Source organism: Spodoptera frugiperda, chromosome 31 (genome assembly GCF_023101765.2).
Source record: "Spodoptera frugiperda isolate SF20-4 chromosome 31, AGI-APGP_CSIRO_Sfru_2.0, whole genome shotgun sequence".
Taxonomy (NCBI): Eukaryota; Metazoa; Arthropoda; class Insecta; order Lepidoptera; family Noctuidae; genus Spodoptera; species Spodoptera frugiperda.
The window spans coordinates 13,165,404-13,186,755 of record NC_064242.1 but is presented as its reverse complement, the minus strand read 5'-3'; the positions used below and the strand labels follow the sequence as shown (position 1 = coordinate 13,186,755).

The following is a 21,352-nucleotide window of genomic DNA, read 5'->3' as shown; positions in this document are numbered from 1 at the left end:
TCAATTTTAACAAAAAGAGATATAATGACCCTTTAATATGTACAACAGTGATATTAAAACTGACAGCGGAAGAGTTTTAAGACGATAATGTATTGTATGCATTTCCTACGGTGACGCCATGCGCCATGTTGTTTAAATTGATTAAACACTTACTGGACGAGGAATTTTAATTGCTTGGAGTTTACTCCGTTATGGTATGTACAGTGAGGTTAACAGAAGAATATAGAATTAGGTAATATTATGAGATAGTGTTAGCGAATGAGAGGTGTCAAATAAAACCTCATTTTTGGCAATACAGACATAACCTCATGCCTTTCTCCCACGGGGTAGGCAAAGACTATGGAACGCCAATTGCTACGAATCTTACATACCTCTTTCGTTTCATCAACTGATAACTGTCTTTTCATGCATGCTCGTCGGTTAAGGGTACTTTTAATTTGGCTCTTCTTTAATATATCGCCAATTTGGTCGCTATATCAAAAATTATTATGTGGGTAATCACATAATTATTTTTACATAAAAGGGTTTTCCGCTGTAATAAGAAGGAGGTCTATAGTCCAGCAGTAGTATCTACCGTAAAAAAGTTCAAACTTTTAAAATTAAAAGTGGAAAACTTTAATTTGTAGCGTCCTTGTTTGTTTCCAGCGAAATGTTTTGTAAACAAATACAAACCTTGAACTTTTAACTTTGGAGTTAGAATTGTTACGGATAATAAATATATACATACATTTTGAAAATAGTTTTTTTTTAGAAAATATGTCTCATTAAACTGATTATTGTTTACAGCGAGAAATGACGAAACCACTCATCGGAGGCTAAGATGCACTCGGGGTCAATGAACCAATGCGTTAAACTAAGTAAGTTTTCTATTGCATCTGCTTTTCTTTTTAATTTTAGGACTAGAACTAATCTGTCTGTGTGTTAATTTCTGAAACGGCTGGACCGATATTGACAAGACTTTTATTGGCAAGTAACTGATGTACTAAGGAGTAACTTAGGCTACTTTTATTTGTCACAAAAGCCGTAATCCACGCGAGCGAAGCCGCAGGCATCAGCTAGTATGTAACCTAACAACACAAAAGTACTGTAATACATAAACATGAAACAGACTAATGAAACGATAGTATATTCTAGGTTTACAGTGTAAATACGGATGTTATAAAACTGACACAACACTGGAAGTTGCTAACAGCATCCTTATACAATGGAGACTACTGTAGCCGACTATAACGAAGTTACCCAATGCGGTGTGGACGGTGGAGGTCATTGAATACTATAAAATTATATTGATGTTGCATGAGCTATCAACTAAGAGCCTGTTATTTTCAGAAGGGATTACTTGGCTGGTTTAAAAGTACGATTGCACTGATAGCGTAGTAGGTGGATGATCGAATGCTAACATGTAGCGAGTTGGATTTTTGCACAGAATACCGCCACGTCTTTTTTCCGAAGGAATAGGCAGAGATGCACATTACGGCGCGTAATGCCGTTTTACAATATACACCTACTTTTCACTATTTGTGTTATAAATCCCATCAATCTCATGTAAAAGGTGAGCTTATTGCCATATACATGAAATAACTATTGTGTGGTCTAAGAAATGTAGTGTATGGTTTAAATGAGCTATAAAATATTTTAATCTCACCTCACACCTAGGAATATGGAGAAAAATATTGTGTATAGAGTATGGGGTCGATCTTTTTACGGTAAAAACAAGGAGCCTACCTATAATACTCAACAATGTCAATCAATGTATCATGAAAAAAAATGTTATAAAGTATATAATGTGTATTTAAGCCCGTGTAATTAGTGTGATTACTATGCTGCGAGGAGCACGCGAGCTTGCAGTCACGGTCAAGGTGACTTTGAGACAGAAGCCGGGAGATTATATAATACAAGCGTCTCCGTGATTAGTGGACTAAGTACGAATAATGTAAGTTTCGATTATTGGCTTAGCAACACCAGTTACGATTTAGTTGGGGGTTATACAATACGTATTGTTATATTTGGGTTTGATGGCTTACGTCTTAAAAAGATTTTGTTTTATGTTACGATGTTGGATGAGATCGAAACATTACCGCGTTAAGCGCTCTGTACCCTTAGTATGACTCATACTAAGGCTACAGATGGGCCTGATCCAATGAACCAAGCAATCAGTGCGGATCTATATCTTTAGGATAGAATAGGGATAAACAGGGATAAAAAATAGCCTAGCAGGTCAGGGAAAGAGGTCCACTAATTTTGTAATCCTTAGTTGATTGAAGTCTTCACTTGTTTAGGCTATTATTTATACCTGTAGCATTGTACTACTAAGAAACAACATTATCGGCATGTCTTTTGACTGTATGTACTTTACAATTTACCGATTGCATCGCATCCGGTATAAGTTGTGGCAATCGACTGCAGGAAGACAAAGTTGACAACTTCCAATTTGTGATTATATGTATGGTAATTTCGTGTCACAGTTTCTTGACAACTACTCTTTATGTCATGGGATTAAAGCCTTTTTATGGTATAAGCTGATAAAAGAGCAGACGGATCAACTGATGGTAAGTAATCGCCCCTATGGACACCAAAAACACCCAAGGCGTTACATGTGTGTTGCCGGCTTTTTGGGGGTTAGGAATTTAAGGGTTGTTAGGGAATCAGGTTTGGGAAGAGTAGGAAAGGGGTCGAACCGGTACACTCGTGTCGAAGCATGGCTCTCCCACACTTGACGGAAGCCTGAATGTATAAAGGTCAATAATGAGATGGTGTTAATTGACCTCCAATAGTAAGTGACAAGATTATGGTAGGTTACCAGCTGGGCATCGAACCCATGTTTATGAGGAAGTAGAAGTCGACCGTGACCCAGTGTTTGTTTGTTTGTTCGTTCATTAATGTTTCGTTGAAATGTTTTTGTTTATCTCCATGGTTGGTACAGTAACTTGGATTTTGTTTACATGTGAAGTTTAGTTTGTATTCTTAATGGTGAAGACGAAACTGTAAACAGATCTTGGGATTTTGAAAAGTAAGAATATTTTTAACCGACTTAAAAAAAGGAGGTTCTCAGTTTGACCTGCATGTGTGTTCATACATATGTATATTTGTGCGCGATTTTATCTCGCGAGTGACCAATTTTGATGCAGTTTTCAGCATAGTATTTTTCAAACTTAGGAGAAGGTAACTGAATCAAAAATTTGTGGATTACACAAATAATTGCTCCGTGCAAAACCCGCTACATACTCGTTGTACGGCAGTCGGTTGCCCAGCCACCGCACCAAACGTGCAGAAAATCGGTGGTAAGGTTTTAACACGTGTTAATATTATTGATGAGACGGTAACTCAGTTCTGGTGTAACTGGTTCTCTATCAGCTTCATCATGGGAAAACCGGACAACTCATCCTAATCTATTGCTTGAGATTAAGTCATCTCTGTGATTTACTTAATTACGTAATCAATCATTTGAATATACGAGTATTACTTTAATTTCCATAAAAAGGTATAAATATTTACGGTACTGCGGTTTCTTGGACAATTATATTATTATTTATAATTTAGAATTTTATAAGATTTCTGTGAAGTACGGAAACCCCCGGTCACTAACTAAAACAGATTTCAATAATATGACATAATATTACAAGTGTTATTCTCTGAAGGAGGTCATTTAATTTATTTTTGAAGCATTTAGCAACGTTTCCTCCTATTATATTAGATGATACCTGACGGCGTGTTACTTGCTTGTTGTTGTTAATCTACATTGTGAGCATTGGCTAAAGGTAATAAAATAATTAATAAACAACAAAATAAGTTATACTTTTTTTTATTTACTAATTACTACGCATCGTGTAAAGGTGATTGTTGACGCTTATACAAATTCATGTCAAACGATAAATGGAAAATAGAGTAAAAAATCTAAGTAAGTACCGTTTTAATGTACCTGGTAACAAAAAAAAAACCTTATGTAACTTTTTTCGATCGGTAGAACAAAAGACTTCAACGCGTCGCGTTATGATTTAGTAAAATTTTTGGTTGACGTATATAATTACTAACAATTTTAATTTGAACATATTTTTATACATTATTATGTTTTCCATCTCCTTGCTCGGGACCGCAAGGTCCCGTTAGGGACCTTTGGAAGGCGTACAAGGAGCCGAAGCCAACTAGCAGAGGCCCGGTGAACAATTTTAATCTAAATGTAATTGGACATCAGAGATTATCAGGCGATTATTATCAGAGGAAAAAGTTAAAATTCAGGTATGTACCTAGTACTCATGACTAACATTGTACCTGGCACGAACAAAAACAGGAAAGAGCCATCAAAGCCACATTCTAGGTAACAAATAAACACTAAATTTTCGACCTAAAAACGTCGATTCTTAGTACTGCATTACTTTAAACACATTGTTCCTTTGTGGTGACTATAGATGGGTGTCAATGAGGGGACCTCCGTCACGACCTAAAAACGTAAATTCTTAGTACGGTACTGTTTTACTTCAACCACAATATAATTTTGTTTTGACTATAGATGGCTATTAATGAGAGGATCCCCGTCACTAGTGTGATGTGACGTCATTGTACTGTGTGTTGTGCGTACTGAAAATTGATGTCTACGTGATGAGAACTGGTTGCTAGGTGTCTAAGTATCGACGACATTCCGATCTATGAATAACATGTATCTAATGCACGCTACACAATTATATATCTATCTATATTATTATGCAACGTCACGCCTTTTATCCTCGAAGGGGTAGCCAGAGGTGCTAGCCGTGCATGCACTAAAAGATAAGTGACTGGACAGTTAAAGATGTCCCGGCGTTCAATTGGCGACACGTTCACCGTGTCGTGTGTGAATCATCCTCAATACCCACTGACATTTCAACGCGGCGCCAGGCGCCGGCCGGCGTTGACACACATACATAAACACAAACATTCGCATTTATAATATTAGTAAGACATGTAGTTTATAATCATAAACTGTATGAGCACCATCATCTTCATCTTATTTTTCATGAATGTTGGTGTTTATTCTGTAATGTAACTAGTAAAATTAGTAAACATAAACATGACCATGAACTTCCTAAACGTGGAATGAACCAGAACCGACAAACAAACTATCACGCCGATTACTCATACATACACTTTTCCAATAACAACAACATCGGGCCTACGTGACGACGTGACAGTACTCCACAAACCATTGATCTTTTTTTTTTTTTTTTTTTTTTTATTGTTAAATGGGACGACGTTTGGCCGCTATCTCACCTGATGGTAAGTGATGATGTGGCCTACGATGGAGCACGTCTGCCCATTAGCAACCTATTCACTCGGGCTTTGAAGACACCCAGGTCATACCCATCAGGAAACACAGACTCCGGCAAGGAGTTCCACTGCCTAGCAGTTCGCACAAGGAAGCTTGAAGCGAAGCGCTTCGTGCGTGTGGGTGGGATATCCACCATGAATCGGTGACGCCTCGCCGATTGTCTTGTGGTTCGATGATGGAAAGGACTAGGAGGAATCAAGTTGTGCAATTCCCCCGCACACTCTCCGAAATGTATCCGGTAAAAAACGGAAAGGCTTGCGACCTTGCGCCTGTGTTCAAGGCTTTGAAGCCGGGCCTCCACAAGCGCATCATCGTTGATGAGCTTCTTGGCACGCCTTTCAATGTGTTCGAGCGCATCCAGCTGGCATTTAGCCGAGCCGTCCCAAAGGTGAGAACAGTACTCCATACATGACCGAACCTGCGCTTGGTACAGGCTCAGCAGTTGTTCTGGTGTGAAGTACCGTCTCACCTTCGAGAGGATACCCAATTTCCTACCAGCCAGATGCGCCTTCGACTCTATATATGAGCCGAAGTTTAGCGTTGGCGATAGAGTTACGCCAAGAAGCTCTAGATGATCCGATACTGGAACAGATACATTTCGGAAAGTAGGAGCCAGCGGAAATTGACTCCGTTTGGCGGAGAATAGACACGCCTGGGTTTTGGTAGCGTTGAACTTGACCAAGTTGGCGTCTCCCCAATCGGAGACCGCCTTCAAGGACGAGTTCAACCGTTCGACCATGGATTCTCTTAGAGACTGGATCTGTGTTCCGCTAGTCCGCGCATCGGACACATACCTTTCAACAACTGTGCTGTCATCTGCATACCCAAAGATACCGGGCTTAAGCAGGTCGTTGATGTGCAGCAAAAAGAGCGTTGCTGAAAGTACTGACCCCTGAGGAACTCCGGCGTTGATGCCAAATTGGTCAGACGAGCAGCCATCGATGACTACTCGAATTGACCGATCCCTCAGGAAGTCTGCAATCCATTTGCACAGATCAGCGGGAAGTCCATATGCAGGAAGCTTGCCGATAAGGCTGTCGTGCCACACCCTATCAAAGGCCTTTGATATATCGAGCGAGACCGCTAATGCCTCCCCGTGCTTCTCGATGGCCTCGCTCCAGATGTGAGTGGCATACGCAAGAAGGTCCCCAGTAGATCGGTTGCGGCGAAACCCATATTGCCGATCGCTGAGGAGGTCGTTACCTTCAAGGTATGCCAGGAGCCTGTTGTTAAGTACACGTTCCATACTCTTGCAGAGTATGGACGTGACCGAGATAGGTCGGTAATTATTAGGGTCGGCACGACTACCTTTTTTGGGCACAGGCTGCACGTTGGCCAGCTTCCATGCAACCGGCACTTGACCCGTCTCCAAGGAAAGGCGAAACAGACGTGTCAGGACTGGAGACAACTCAGGCGCACAGGTTTTTAAAACTACGGCTGGGATTCCGTCGGGTCCACTGGCCTTGTTCACGTCGAGATTACGCAACGTCTTATACACCTCCTTCTGTCGGATGCGAATTTTGGACATTTTCGTCTCGCATACGTTATGTAGAGAAGGAGGTATAGCGCCACCAGTATCAAGACGTGAAGACTCCGCAAATAGAGAAGCAAACAAGTTCGCTTTCTCTACTGCGGTGTGAGCCAGCGTCCCGTCAGACCCCAGGAGAGGCGGTAGTGAGGGGCGGCAGAAGTTCGATTCAACCGCCTTGGCCAGGGACCAGAACGCTTTACTGCCCGCTGGGTAGGAAGCCAGTTTGTTCCCTATTCGGCCAATGTGGTTGAACCGAGCCATCCGCAATGCCTTTTTGCACGACTTGGCAGCCCGGTTGAAGGCTCTCTTCTTCTGAGGAGTGTCGCCAGCCTTACGGCGCCTGGCATCCGCCCATGCCAAGTATGCCGCATGCTTTCGCGCCTCAGCACGTCCGCAGTCGGCATCAAACCATGGACGAGTGCCACCGATAGATGGTGCGTCCGAGAATGGGATGTAGTATTCCATGCCCTGACGCACCACCCCGGCTACGGCATCTGCACAAGCTGACGGGTCACTGGATGAGAAGCAAACAGGCCGCCAAGGATAGGATGCAAAGAAAGATCGCATCCCATCCCAATCTGCTGACTTGTACCGCCACATCCGCCGAGATCCTCTGGGACTGGAATCCTGCGGGGAGTGTGTGGATACAGATTTCACCAGACAGTGGTCAGAACTACCCAGGGGTGATGAAACTGACACTGAGTAGCTGTCTGGATCAGTTGTCAGCAGAAGGTCTAAGCAGTTGGCAGTTTGCGTATCGACATCAGGCACCCTTGTGGCCTCATGGACCAGCTGGGTCAGGCCAAGCGTCAGCGCAAGCTTACGCATCTCCCTCCCAGCATGGTCAGTGCACTGGTATGGGAACAGCCACTCCTGGTGATGGGCGTTAAAGTCCCCCAGTAACACCAACTGGGCCGAAGGGTACCTCTGCCGAGCCGTATCCGCCGCCTCCTCAAGGTATTGCGCTAATCTGGTCGTCTCCAAATCTCCGCTGTGCGACCGATAGACACAGGCATAGAGAATTTTCTCCATGCCTGTGTCCACCAGTATCCACAATGTAGAGTAACTGGGGTCTTCAAAGTCTCGGAGACGCCGGTAACAGACGCCGTCCTGGACGTACAGGCATACGCCTGCACGGGCAACAAAATTGTGCTCCAGGGTAAAACCTGGGTAGTTTAGGTACGAAGCGTCGGACGGACATCTGATCTGGGTCTCCGAGAGAAACAAGAGCGTGGGGTTCTCGGTCTCAAGATGGTGATGGACCGCATTGAGATTGGAGTGCAAGCCTCGGATATTAGAGAGGTGCACTTTGAGGGAGAGGAGTGCAGCCGCTGTTTAACCCTTTTCTTAGCTCTTGTTTTCATTAAGGAGTGTGAGGTTGCTGAGAGGATGGCAGTGAAATGTTCCTCCACACAGGCGACCCCAGACGCGCACTGCAGTTAGCTACATCAATGGGAGGCCAGCCTGGAGACTGCGGGGACGCCCGAGCCCCCCATGAATATCCATCGGGCCCTCTCGTCCGGTCGCCAACCGGCACGATGGCGTATCCATGGGATTTTTCGCTAGATGGCGGGGCAGCCTTTCACGTGTGGCTAGCACGCTAATTGGGCCCCCAACTATCTGCGGTCGGCCAGCGGTGCACCGTGCCTCGGATCCCGCTACCCTCCTCGACTGGCCACCCGATGCAGCCACACCAGCGCGCGCCAGACCGGTCTACCCATAGTGGAACAAACATTTCGACCCATCCTCTCATCTATGACACGATAAGGCTGTATGCTCTATAACTCTCGAGCTGTCAACCACTTGATACATGGCCGTCGAGCCTAGTGACGTAGCTGTGACGTCCGTGCAGGCTTTATGGAGGCTACGTGATGAACATGTTCAACGAGACATTCCGAAGTTTATAGTTTTAAATTGAATGTTGTAAAGGAAGAGAGATTGTCGGTAATTGGGTTTAGAAGTTCGATCTAAAAATTGACATGATAATTTAGAGTCAATACAAGCAATTACGTTCCTTAAGGCGACTCTCTATTTAATTCTTAATATCTTTCATGTTTTACTGTAGTTTGGGACCAGTTTTTGACTGTATCGTACCGTAGGTATACAGGTTTTTAGTGGGTATAATCATCCAATTACTTTTCCTCTCTGGGTGAGGCGAGATGGAGTATCAGACTCTTACTGACTAAAACCCACCCGTTCCTACTCCGACTTTAAGCCGGAGCCTCAGTAATCCTGCTAGGCATTCCGCAGCTCCGGATTAAGGTATATAGGCTACGATTCCAAATCTCTAATATTATAAAAGGTATCACTGGGAATTACCGAAAATATTTACACTACATTGTACACACCAGAACATCGAATTTAAGACATCGAGTACTTGTCAATAGTTGCACATATTTATTTTTTCTATTACACTTTTACATCACTAACCGCAAAAATACCGAACATATTTTATTCGTGTAGTGTTTTGAAGCCGTCCTTCACGATAGATGCCTAGTGTCTAGCGCAAGCGCAGCTATTCAACTATGACGCAACTGATTGGTGTCGCAACTCTAGTAAACTTGTAGAAGGATAGGTCATCATACTCCTTCAATGCTACTCACATATCTAATCAAATCACATATCCATACTTCCATACTAATACTATACATGTGAAAGTATGTGTGTCTGTTTGTTGGTTCGTCTTTTACGGCAAAACGGAACGAGGAATTTGAAAAGATTAAAACTGAAATCGAAATTTTTTATCTCCTTCTGAACCCCCACTTCCTTAAAATTAATGTGTGGAATTTGTATGGAGCATTTCACAAATTATTAACGTAGAAAAGTAAAAATTGGTACACCGACTATTAGTGACTAACAAAAAAAAGTACATTATTTTTTATAAATCTGCCCCAAACTCGTTTTTACACGTGCGGATTAAATTATCCTTTACTATGGTGATTTACAATATCGTGATTCAAACGGGACATATTTATGTTTTTAGATAGACATGTGTAGACAAGTTTTAAACTAATTGTGGGAGTAAATGTCAAGGGATGCTAGTAAACCACGATTAACAATTTAACTGACACAAAACATAAAAGAGAGCGAGTGAAGTCGCAGGCAAAAGCTAGAATTGAATAAATTGAATTATTACTCATTTCTAGATTCTTCTAATATATTTCGTGGCTTAAATATTCATGGTTTATTCATATATGCAACTAAATAGTGAACGAATATCAGTAATATAAAAGGTTCACAGCGTACTTATGTCACGAGTACCTACGTGAGTGTTAAGATAATCAGCTTTAATGGTTTAAATTAATTCACCATGGACAGTGACTAAGGTGAATGTTACCATAAATCCTCCATACAGAATTAATTCAGTGATTTATTATGTGTGATAGTTTATGAAACACATTTCGACTACATAATAATGTAATGTCACGCCTACTAATCTATTAAGAGTAAGTATGATACGTTAAGTGTGCTTTTCCACCAGAGCTATGCTACGAAGTTGTAATAGCTAAGCTGTGAAACTATGTGACTGTTTCCACTGATACTAATTTATGTAGCTGTGCGAGGATGATGCGCAGCTCGAGTATGCAATGTATTGATAGTAGGGAAGCCATTCATAGCACGCATCTTTCCATATAAAAAACATAACTTAGCTGAATCTGTTTCAACCAGTGTTAAGCTTTCTTTTAAGGGGGAAAATCATCCAATGACTTCTCCCACCCTGGGCGAGGCGAGAGGGAGTGTCAGACTCTTACTGAATAAAAACCACCCTGTTCCTTCTCCTACTTTGAGCCTGAGCTCCGGTAATCTTTTACGTTGTCCGCAGCCCTAGATCCTGCTCTGTTACAAGCAACGTATTCAAATAATAATAAAACACGTTGATTAATAAAAAATCGGTTTAATTAATTAAATATGACCGGCTTCCATTTTTTTTTGTATTTCTATGAAACCAAATGACGCACATTATTAGGTAAATTAGTAAATTAATCAAATTCATTTATTTTATTGCCAAAACATAGTAACACATATTTGAGACAGATTGATTTATATGCATGCTAATTTATTGCCATTTAGTAGAAAATCGTTTTTAAGGTGTTCAAAGGTTAACATATTTTTATGAGGTTTCGATGTGCGTTGTCCCTTATAAAATCTTTTATTACTATACTTAATAGGTAAACAGTAATCATTTCGTGGAAATCTTGCTACAGATAATACCCTCGATCAAACTTGAGTTTGGTCTCACGGCTTGTATGTTTACCATTTGACCACTAAGGCTCGCCCTCTAACCAAACTATTAATCCTAATGTATTGTTAAATTATTGATGAAATTAAATAATATGAAAGTAATTAGTGTGCGTTTGTATTGTCACGTACACTATAGTCATAATAATATAAAAATTACTTCTCCTCATAAATCTAGATGATTATACAATTAATATTTCATTAGTTTTAGTTTTGCTATATTCTTGGTGAGCACAATCAACGAAGTCATCGTCGTATAGGTAACGCCATCTAGAATTTCAGATAGTAACTACAGGTGCCACATGATGATGTTGTATTAAGGCTATGTATGTATGAAAGCAGTGTATAGAGGTGTACATAGATGGAGCCTTTATTTATGTAAACACATTCTCAAAGGTAATATAAGCAGATCGCTGCTAGGTAAAATAAATGTTTAGATATTTTTTTATTTATAAGATTTTCATCTAAATACTAAACATTGATTATATCAAGTAAAAAGAATATATACGTTCAAATTATTTTTTTCTAATTTACGCCCTTAGTATTTTTTCTTAGCTATCAAGGACTTGTCTTCACTAAATAGTTTGTGCAACGGCTGACTAGTTTCTTCGCAATATATTGTGGGTTCAAATCCCGCACGGCACTCCTGCACCACATCTCTCTATAATCGAACTTAGGACATAGAAAAAAATCCTAGCACGACTAACCAAATCTCTATATTTTAAGGATACTTATTACTTATACTATATATATTGAGGACTAGCTTTTGCCCGCGACTTCGTTCGCGTGGAATAGTGACTTCCGGCAAATTTTTGGTTTTCTTATCTCTTCAAAAATGAGATGTAGAAGATATTCCAGGGAACTCTTCAAAAATCAACATAATGAGCTCTGCGTTTGAATTCAATAGATGTATACTCACTTAGGGCATTCAAAAAAATAGTTTAAAAACGGACTTAAACTAAAGAAATATTATAATCTTTCCGAACTTAAGATGAAAACTAACTTAAAACTAAAGAAAGCTACGAATTACGAATTTATAACAATTAAAAAAGAAATTATATTACAACCTATCCTCTATGCTATAATAACCAAGCTTAAACTAAATAATTTAAAAGAAACGACTTAAATCTAATCATAGAATAGTGTGTAAGCATAGAATAGTGTTCGACGTGATTCTTTAATTTGACATAACTTTTTTATTTATGAACCGATTGACATGAAACAAACACTAAATGTAAATTGAAGCATACCACAATATATTCGTGAAAACCGCATCCAACTCGGATCAGCCGTTTCTGAGATTAGCGCGCATAGACACACAGACAAACAGACAAACAGATAAACAGACAAACAGACAAACAGACAAACAGACAAACAGACAAACAGACAAACAGACAAACAGACAAAAAAAAAGTTAATTACATTTTTGGGTTCGACATCGACATAACAATAACCCCTGCTATTTTTTTTATTTTTATTTTCAATGTACAGACAGCACTTTTCTACGATTTTATTATATGTATAGATACTTATTATAAGGATACTTATTATATTATATATTAAGGATACTTATTAGTTGTTTATCCTGCTGTACTAAGGTACAGCAGGATAAACAACAACAACGAAATGTTCAAACAATGTCCATTGTCCAATATGACACACAGGTCAGAGGCCAATAACCTGTCAGTTAAACTTGTTGAACCAGGAAGGTTACTTATGTTTACCTTTTATCACAATTCCGTACTGAATGTATCGAGTCACGAATTATATTAATTTTTGTCAAGTTCGACACTTCCTCATTGTAGGAGGTGAAAACTGTCGTCACTTGCACTTTGGGAGATCCTTTGTTCATCGTGTAGACAAGTCTTATTGTTGTTGTAACTTGTAATAATAAACATTTCAGACCGAGTGCAGAGTTTAAAATATGCATTAATGGAAGGGAAAAGGATGATTTCATGTAATTTTTTCGACGCGCTGCATTGGTTATTCGGAAATTTCTCAGTAGTAGTACGGAGTCTGGAATAGTGCCCAATTTATAGAAATAGGCTCACCCCCTATTACATGGGACTTGTGAACACAAATGGCGAAATGTGAGTGTACATTGTATAGTGGCATTACGTGGCTCAATGTGCACCTCTGCCTACCTCTTTGGGGATTAAAGGCCGTTGAAGTGACGTTGCATAGAAAACGATGATCAAAAAAGGAAATACGGATAGATTGTTTTAGGACCCATATAAAAAAGATTTTGTAAATAGATAACAGTGGGCCGGTCACATTTGTCGAAAAACCGATGACCGTTGGGTATACGTGTTCTAGAATTTAAAACGCGTCTAGGCAAGCGTATTGTAGGGCGCTCTCTAGCTAGGTGGAGTGATGATATATGCAAGTTGGCTGGCAGTGGTTGAGCGTAGAGCTGAAGATCGATCTCAGTGGCATTTCAGAGACCTATGTTAAGGCCTATGTTAACAGTGGACGAGAACTGACTGACAGATTATGATGATGATGAAATAGATGACATCTGTTAGGGTAGAACGCCTTTGTTTTCCTAAAGGAAATATTTTTTTTAGTGGGCAGGGCTCCGTCAATATAAACTTTTTCATGTGGGAGACAATATAGCCAGTCACGATTTACTAACCATATTAAAAATAAGTAAAGCCTCCCATCGATTTCGATCATGGTGGCAAGCCTAACTAGACTAGCCTATTATGCGGGAGATATTATAATGTACAAGTGTGTGTGCAAACATAGCTTCCCTCACTCTCTGAACCAGATGGGACGGCAGACTGACACTACTGGAGAAAGGTTAGGCGCAGGAGCAACGGGTTTACGTGGTCCAAGCCACGGGGTGGAAACACCGATAAAAAACTATAATAGGAGTGTGGTCGGGTAGATCAGGATCGATCTAGCCTAGAGTGGCTTTGGAGTGATGACAATATATGTATATCTACTGTATTGGAAACTCAGTTGCCATTCAAGAAAAAAATATATATTCTACTCTCCCATCAGCACATAGCGAACGACGCACAATATCAATACCGGAACTATTTAGTATTAAAACTGCCAATAAATGTGTCACAAGAAATTGCAATGATAAGCACTTTGTTATAAAACAATTAAACGAAACACGTTCACTAAACGTATGTGCGTATCGTCATGTAATTTTGTCGACGCATGGAATTAGTTTTAATGATTATTTTAATAATTATTATTCATTAAATCCTAACCACAGCGATGTCATGTGATATATAGGCCATTAATGATTTCGGACAAGTGTATGACCATCTTAGTAGAAGGGTTCTGTGCATGATGTCCTTTAGGTTACCGCGTCGCATCAGCCCTACTGGGCCCTCCATAGGTGGGCTCCCGGTGTTGCGGACTGCCTAGCAGGTTACCAGGTCTCCGACTCGAAAGGCAGGAATAGGAACGGGGTGGTTTTTAATCAGTGAGAGTCTGATACTCTCTTTCGATTCGTTACAATATACGAGTACAAGTTAGTTATATTTTATGTAAGCACTATAGCTTACTATAGTTAGCAATGAAAAATACAGGTTTATATAAATTGTACTTAGTATTTAATGCTTTCTTTAAAATTAAAAAAGTGTGGCTATTGTTGTTATGTCAGCAAAATTACTTCATTAGCGGCTCGTGGTGTAGTTATAAATTAGGTAAGAGGTTTAATCAAATTGCCAATAAAAAAATATGGTTCGATTTTATATTTCCCATTTTATTTAAGTGCATTGTTCTTTTATTGCTTACTAAACGTGATTGCCAGACGGTTACATAGTTTCTATGTAGTTAGGGAACATTTTTGCTGTCTAAAGTTTTTTTTACTGCAATATAGTAGTGGATCTCTAAAATGCGTCGATCTTTCTCCAACACTGATGTGTTATCCGTAGGCTCTCATTAAAGGTTCATTTGTTGTTAGCTGACCGCAGTATATATTGCAAGTGCAGCGGTCATCCAACGCATTATCTCACCATCTTTGATTTAGTATATATCTTAATACAATTAAAAAAAAATGAAGTGTGTTGTAGCCTGTTTCGTAATCTGTGTCTTGGGTGTGGCTCAGGGTAAGTATTTGTTATAATAATGCTACATTTAAATAAAATGTTAAAAACGTAAGATAGAGTAATTAACTATCAACCAAGGATTATCACAGAGTATCCAGGACCCTAAGTTTTCCGGAACTGCGGACTGCCTCGTCGGTTACCGGGCTCCAGATCGAAGCAGGAGTAGGAACGGGGTGGTTTATAGTCAGTAAGGACATTTGGATGATTTCCTCCCCTCAAACAAAGGGATCTGAAATTGCTTTTGTCTTGCTAGAGTTATAATATCATTGTTTCAAATTTCACTTCATAGTTAACCTGACTGACCATTAGATACGTGCAATGAGTGGCAGGTTCAGGTCCTATACTGGATCTATTCCTGTAGGTATTTGAATTACGCATATACCTAGTTTAATATTTTTTAACTCATGCGCTTTTCTCGTTAGAAAAACCCATTAGTATAGCTAGGCTATTTTTGTAAATGAATAATGGTTTGTATTAAACGGTGAGATTATTATTAGATATAGCTGTATATAAAGGTGTTAATTACAAAACTCATCATGATTACAAGTAGAAGAAGTACTTTTGGTAAAAATACAAGAAACGCTAATTGATTACGTCATAACCTTTCTGTTGTTGTTTAAGTACTTTTCGTAAATCCGGGTTGTGGTGAAAATTTATCTTTAATTTAATTTTGATTTGTGGATTATCCATACGTGGTTTTATCCACATCCACACTGATTAAATACTTATCCAGTCTGTGGTTTATGTAATTAATGTTAATTGAATTGTTACCTAAAGTAACTATAATACCATTTTTAAATATCACAAAAAAATTCTTAACCTCAACTACTTTATCATCCACTTATTCTATTTAAACTTCCCCTTGGACATTTGGCTCCGGCCCGTGTATAAGGTTTCAAGGTGTTATACGCGAAGAAAATAAATATCTGATAAATTATAATATCGTTGCTTAGGACATATTTTTTTCGTTCTTTTGATGATTTCTAAAAATTAAGTTTAACCTAATTTAAATGATTCTGCAATCCTTAATGCTAGTCTTTATGCAAAATGAAAAATATTTTTCAATTCTTGATTCTAAATGTACATTTTATATCTAAGTATATTAACATATTTTAATTAAAGTATTATTTATTTTTTTGTATAATTTATTATTATATACAGTATATTAAAACTTTAATTTTATTAATTATTCTTAGTGTTTTATACTTAGTTAGGTACGCTAGTTTTTTGTATTGAAACAAACCATTAATTATACATACAATAGAAGTTGTATAGTGGCCCCTATTCAACAAAATTAAAGTAAATAAAACCAATCTACCTTATAGTTACAAGTTATTAGTATGTATATTGTGTTACGGTGCTTTTCCACTAAAGATGTATGTAGCTAAGCTGTGAAACTATATAACCGTTTTTCCACTGATACTCAGCTACGTAGCTATGCGACGAAGATGCGCAGATTGAGTATGCAATGTATCTATAGTAAGGAAGCCATCCATAGCACGCATCTTTCTATAAAAAAAACATAGTTTAGCTAAGTCCGTTTCCAGCAGTGCTAAGCAATGTGTACCAAGGAATATGATAAGTGGAAGCCAAACGCATCCACAGCAACGTAGCATAGCAAATCTCTGGTGGAAAAGCACCTTTAAACCATTACTGCCATCTGGCGGCTGACCGTGTCCTATATTTTACTCTATCTATAAATAATAATCAATGACAATGTAATGTATCGGTCATAAACTAGTCAAGTTTAATAGTTCAAAGTAGCTTTACTTCTTATGTTATTACTATCATTGTATGATAACAAATGTTTGTAATTCATTGATGTAGTTTCCGAAACATGTTTAATCTTATGTTTAAGTACATATTACGGCACGTAATACCACTGTTTATACACCCCCTTTTCACCATTTGTGTTATGAGTCCCATGTAATAGTGAGCCTATTACAGTATTCTGGGCACAATTCCAGTCTCCGTGATACTACTGAGAAACTATCGAAAATCCAAAAAAGCCTAGCAATAATTTGCCCGACCCGGGAATCGAACCCGAGACCCCTTGTCGCACATGCGACCACTCGACCAACGAGGCAGTGTTCATGATACTAATGAGAAATTATCCAAATTACCCAAAAAAAAAGCCCAGCAATACTTGACGCGGGAATCGAACCCTAACATACTGACTGAAACTGTATTTCAAATTACAGGAGTGAACATTACAGCGTGTAAGCAGGATGACGCAGCTTGTCTCAAGGCATCAGCTCAGGCGGCGGTGCCGTTGCTGGCAGCCGGTATTCCAGACATGGGGATCGCCTCGATGGATCCCATGTACATAGACCAGGTCAAGTCTTTACAAGCCGGGCTGGCAATGGACTTTCGGAATACCAACGTTAAAGGCTTGAAGAACTGTAAGGTGTTGAACTTAAAGTGAGTAGCTTGTTGCTTTTGTTTCTTTTGTTAGACGTAGGTTCACTCTTAGATATCTAGAATAATTACAGAATAGCCTAGCACCTAGGTTACTCTGTAATTTTATCTATCTATCTATCTATCTATCTATCGGCCCTGTCATAGGTGGTCAGAATAATCTCGACCAACTGTTGTCATTTCACACGTTGGCGGCCTTTTGGGGGTTAGGAATTTAAGGGTCGTTGGGGTAATCAGGGATTGGGAAGATACGGACGGGCCCCCGGGCCTCCGGTAACCTCACTCACACAACGAAACACCACGCAAGCGTTATTTCATGTCGGTTTTCTATGAGGCCGTGTTACCACTCCGGTCGATCCGGCCCATTTGTGCTAAAGTATGGCTCTCCCACACACACACATTCACGAATCTCTTTTTACACGCTCGGCAATTGAGGGATTAAAATCGATTATTAATTTCTATCGTTAGTCCATATAAATTACAATTTTTTTATTCTTTATTCGGTGTTCTTCTTCTTATATGTCATCACATCTTTATCACGTGTATTGCGTGCATGTGAATTGCATGAAAAATTCAAGGCTTGTTCCAAAATTATACGATTTGCAATAGTTTTTTACTAGAACAAAGTTCACATATGTTTGCAAAAAAATATAATATAAAGTCATGTAATTACTAAATGCATCATTTTTAAACTCCTTTTTGTCTTTAACTACATGATGGAGAACTAATACCTATAATCAGGATCAATTTTACAGTATTAAAATCACCCTAATATTATAAATGTAAAAGTTTGTTTAGCTATATCCATTTCTACGGAGTACTAGGACATATTGTACCTTCAATGAAAATACTAAATCTTATTAAAGTAAGATGCTTACTGTAGCTACTGATAATTAGCTGCGGACTACCTAGCGGGCGTACCGTGGGTCCGAGTCAAAAAGCAGGAGAAGGAACGGGGTGGTTTTTAGTCAGTAAGAGTCTGAAACTCCCTCTCGCCACGCCCAAGGCGGGAGAAGTCATAGGATGATTTTGCCCCTCAAAAATAACTTATTGATAATTCTATTATTTCCCCTACCATAGACGTTTTCCTCACCGAACGGACCTGGACCTAAAGTGCTCAGTGACCATGGAAGGCGACTACACGCTCGGCGGCAAGCTGCTCATCATGCCAATTGAGGGGACCGGGAAATATAGAATCAAAATTCGTAAGTAATGTCGGAACGTTTGTTACTTTGTTACTGTTTTGTTAAAGACTTTTTATCAAGAAATCCATAATTAATTGAAGTGTGAGAGAGCTATGCTTCGGCACGAATGCGCCGGCTCGCAGTGATACCACGGCCTCACAGAAAACTGTCATAAAACAACACTTGCGTTGTGTCTCGTAGTGTAAGTGAGGTTACTGGCGGCCCAATCACCCCCTTTCCCAATCTTCCCAATCCCCGATTCTATAAGAACCCTTAAATTCCTAACCCCCAAAAGGCTGGCTTCGTACTTGTAATGCCTCTGGTGTTTTGGGTGTCCATGGGCAGTGACGATTGCTTACTATAAGGTGATCCGAAATGCTGAGGAGCAAAATTCCACCTAGTCTACCAACAGTACCGTCACGTGCCCCATTGCTGGGCAAAGACCTGAATGTGCAGAAATTAGCATGAATCTCTAGTCATCTCTACGGTACAAGGTAAAAGGTCGGTCATCTTAATTTCTCTATTTCTGTATATAACAGGTGGAGTGGTAGTTAAGATCCAGTTGGACATTGACGAGAAGCCTCGGGATGGTGCCACGTACTGGATGGTGAAGAACTGGAACTATTCTGCTACCGTCGAGAAGGATGTCCATTATAAGTTCCGGAATTTATTCAACGGCAACAAACAATTGTGTGAGTATTACAGTTATATCATTGATAGATATATTTCTTCTATTAAAATAATGAGAAGAGAAAAGACATTTTGTTAATTTGTTTGTTGGAATGGAATAGGCTCCGAAGCTACTGAACCGATTTGAATATTAACATTGATAGAACAATAACAACAACATAATGTAACATTTACATGTTAAAATCTACCAAAATCTCCTTATATTGCCTACTTTGCCTAGAGAAAAGTAGTGTACGAGTCCCGAGAAAAGATAGTAAAATCTTCGTGAGATATTTTATTTTAGTCATTATTCTACGCGGACGAAGTGGCGTCGTGCAACAGCTAGTATTATACATAATCGATTGTTCTGTGTTCATGTTAACAGCATTAATCGATGAACTAATAAACTAAACCTTAGTTCATGATTAAGACTAAGGCCAAGTACCACATAGTTTCAACCAATAGTAATGTATAATGTAGATAACTAAACTAATTGAATTAATTATCTTTTATTTAATTTTAAGTGGTTTTTTATTAACTTAATGGAATCTGAATATTGGCACTAAAAATGTAATTATACCTATTTTTAATCAACAGCGGATGCAATCCACGAGTTTGCCAATCAGAATTGGAGAGACATATTCCAGGATGTGGCGCCCCCTATCGTAAAAGTGGTTGTGGGTAGGATTGTTACAGAGACGACAAAACTTTTTAACCATGTACCAATTGAAGAATTGGTTATACGATAGATTACATATAAATTGATACCTACTTAAAGAAATAGATGTTACATATGGAAGCATATCAGACTACTCTAAACTGAAATTTTTTAAAGAAATTTTGACCTTAATATTTTGAGATAAAATTGAAAATTGATTAAAACAAAAATGTCAGTTTGGGATATTTTGATGTGCTGGAGAGACCTGGATATGATAATACAGTGTTAATTTATTCTAAATGTTGTTTTTTTTCTTATTTTCATTGTCACAAAGCCTAACAATGGGTGTTTTCAACTGCCTTGAACTTTTCCGCTCCTACCTACGTAGGTACCTATGTGTTTGTATAATTATGTTCTAAGTTTCATAAATCTAATTATAAACGCAAAGTTCAATTGTAACCGATATTGTTTAACCATTCTCGAGTAAATACAAGTGTGGAAAACAGGAGAGGAAACATACTGCCAATTCACCAAAACATATTTAGAAACATATTCTTAAAACGGAGATGTATTGTGTATTTGGAGACACTTATAGTTGGTAAGTAGGTACAGTACATGATTCAAAGACAGAATTAAACTTTACAGTCTGTGTTATTGACCGAGTAGTCATACGCGCGACTGCTCTAATACATGGGACTTACAACATACATTATTGTGAAAAGTTGATATACATTGTACATTGGCGTTAGATGCCAAAATGTGCGCCTCTGCCTACCGCTTCGGGGATAAAAGGCGTGATAATATATATTTATTGTGATTAAAATACTAAAAGAGGCCTTTGTCCTTCTGTGGGATGATCATAGCTGAAATCTAAATCTGATCTAATAAATAAATTAAAATCAAAATGTTGCACTCCATATCAACATCCCTTGCTTTGTAATCGATCTTAAAAACCATTAACTAACAACTTACTGCTCTTAGGAACCGGTCCCTGCATCTTAGTTTTTTACCTACTTTAAAACAAAACTTAGAAACAATATCAAGTTCAAAGTCATAAACATTGAGATAGCAGCAACAAAGGAGGCGAAGGATTTTGCAGATGTATATCTATCCACCTAGCCACGTGACCGTCAAAACGCAAGGAGTTATTTGTGTCAAATACATATTTTAACATTTATATTATTCACACTGAAGCTGGTTATAATAAGCAATTAAAATTGCAATCGTTTTATTATTATATCTTTAAATTTCAATTTACATACCTATCATATACATTTTATG

At 38.8% G+C, this 21,352-nt stretch overlaps 1 protein-coding gene across 1 annotated transcript; it reads left to right on the top strand.

Annotated features, from left to right (window-relative positions):
- The first annotated feature begins 14,814 nt into the window (after window positions 1–14,814).
- On the top strand, window positions 14,815–20,371 carry LOC118275983 (circadian clock-controlled protein daywake). The gene is made up of 5 exons (XM_050707341.1): window positions 14,815–15,142; window positions 17,344–17,563; window positions 18,641–18,765; window positions 19,284–19,436; window positions 20,011–20,371. The coding sequence occupies exons 1-5, from the start codon at window positions 15,091–15,093 to the stop codon at window positions 20,160–20,162; spliced, it is 702 nt and encodes a 233-aa protein (XP_050563298.1). The 5' UTR covers window positions 14,815–15,090; the 3' UTR covers window positions 20,163–20,371.
- Window positions 20,372–21,352: the final 981 nt, after the last annotated feature.

Coding starts and splice junctions, on each gene's coding strand:
- LOC118275983 (XM_050707341.1), top strand. CDS start 15,091: ATGAAGTGTGTTGTAGCCTGTTTCGTAATCTGTGTCTTGGGTGTGGCT. Junction 15,143..17,343: donor TGTCTTGGGTGTGGCTCAGG/GTAAGTATTTGT, acceptor TTCAAATTACAG/GAGTGAACATTACAGCGTGT. Junction 18,766..19,283: donor GAAATATAGAATCAAAATTC/GTAAGTAATGTC, acceptor TGTATATAACAG/GTGGAGTGGTAGTTAAGATC.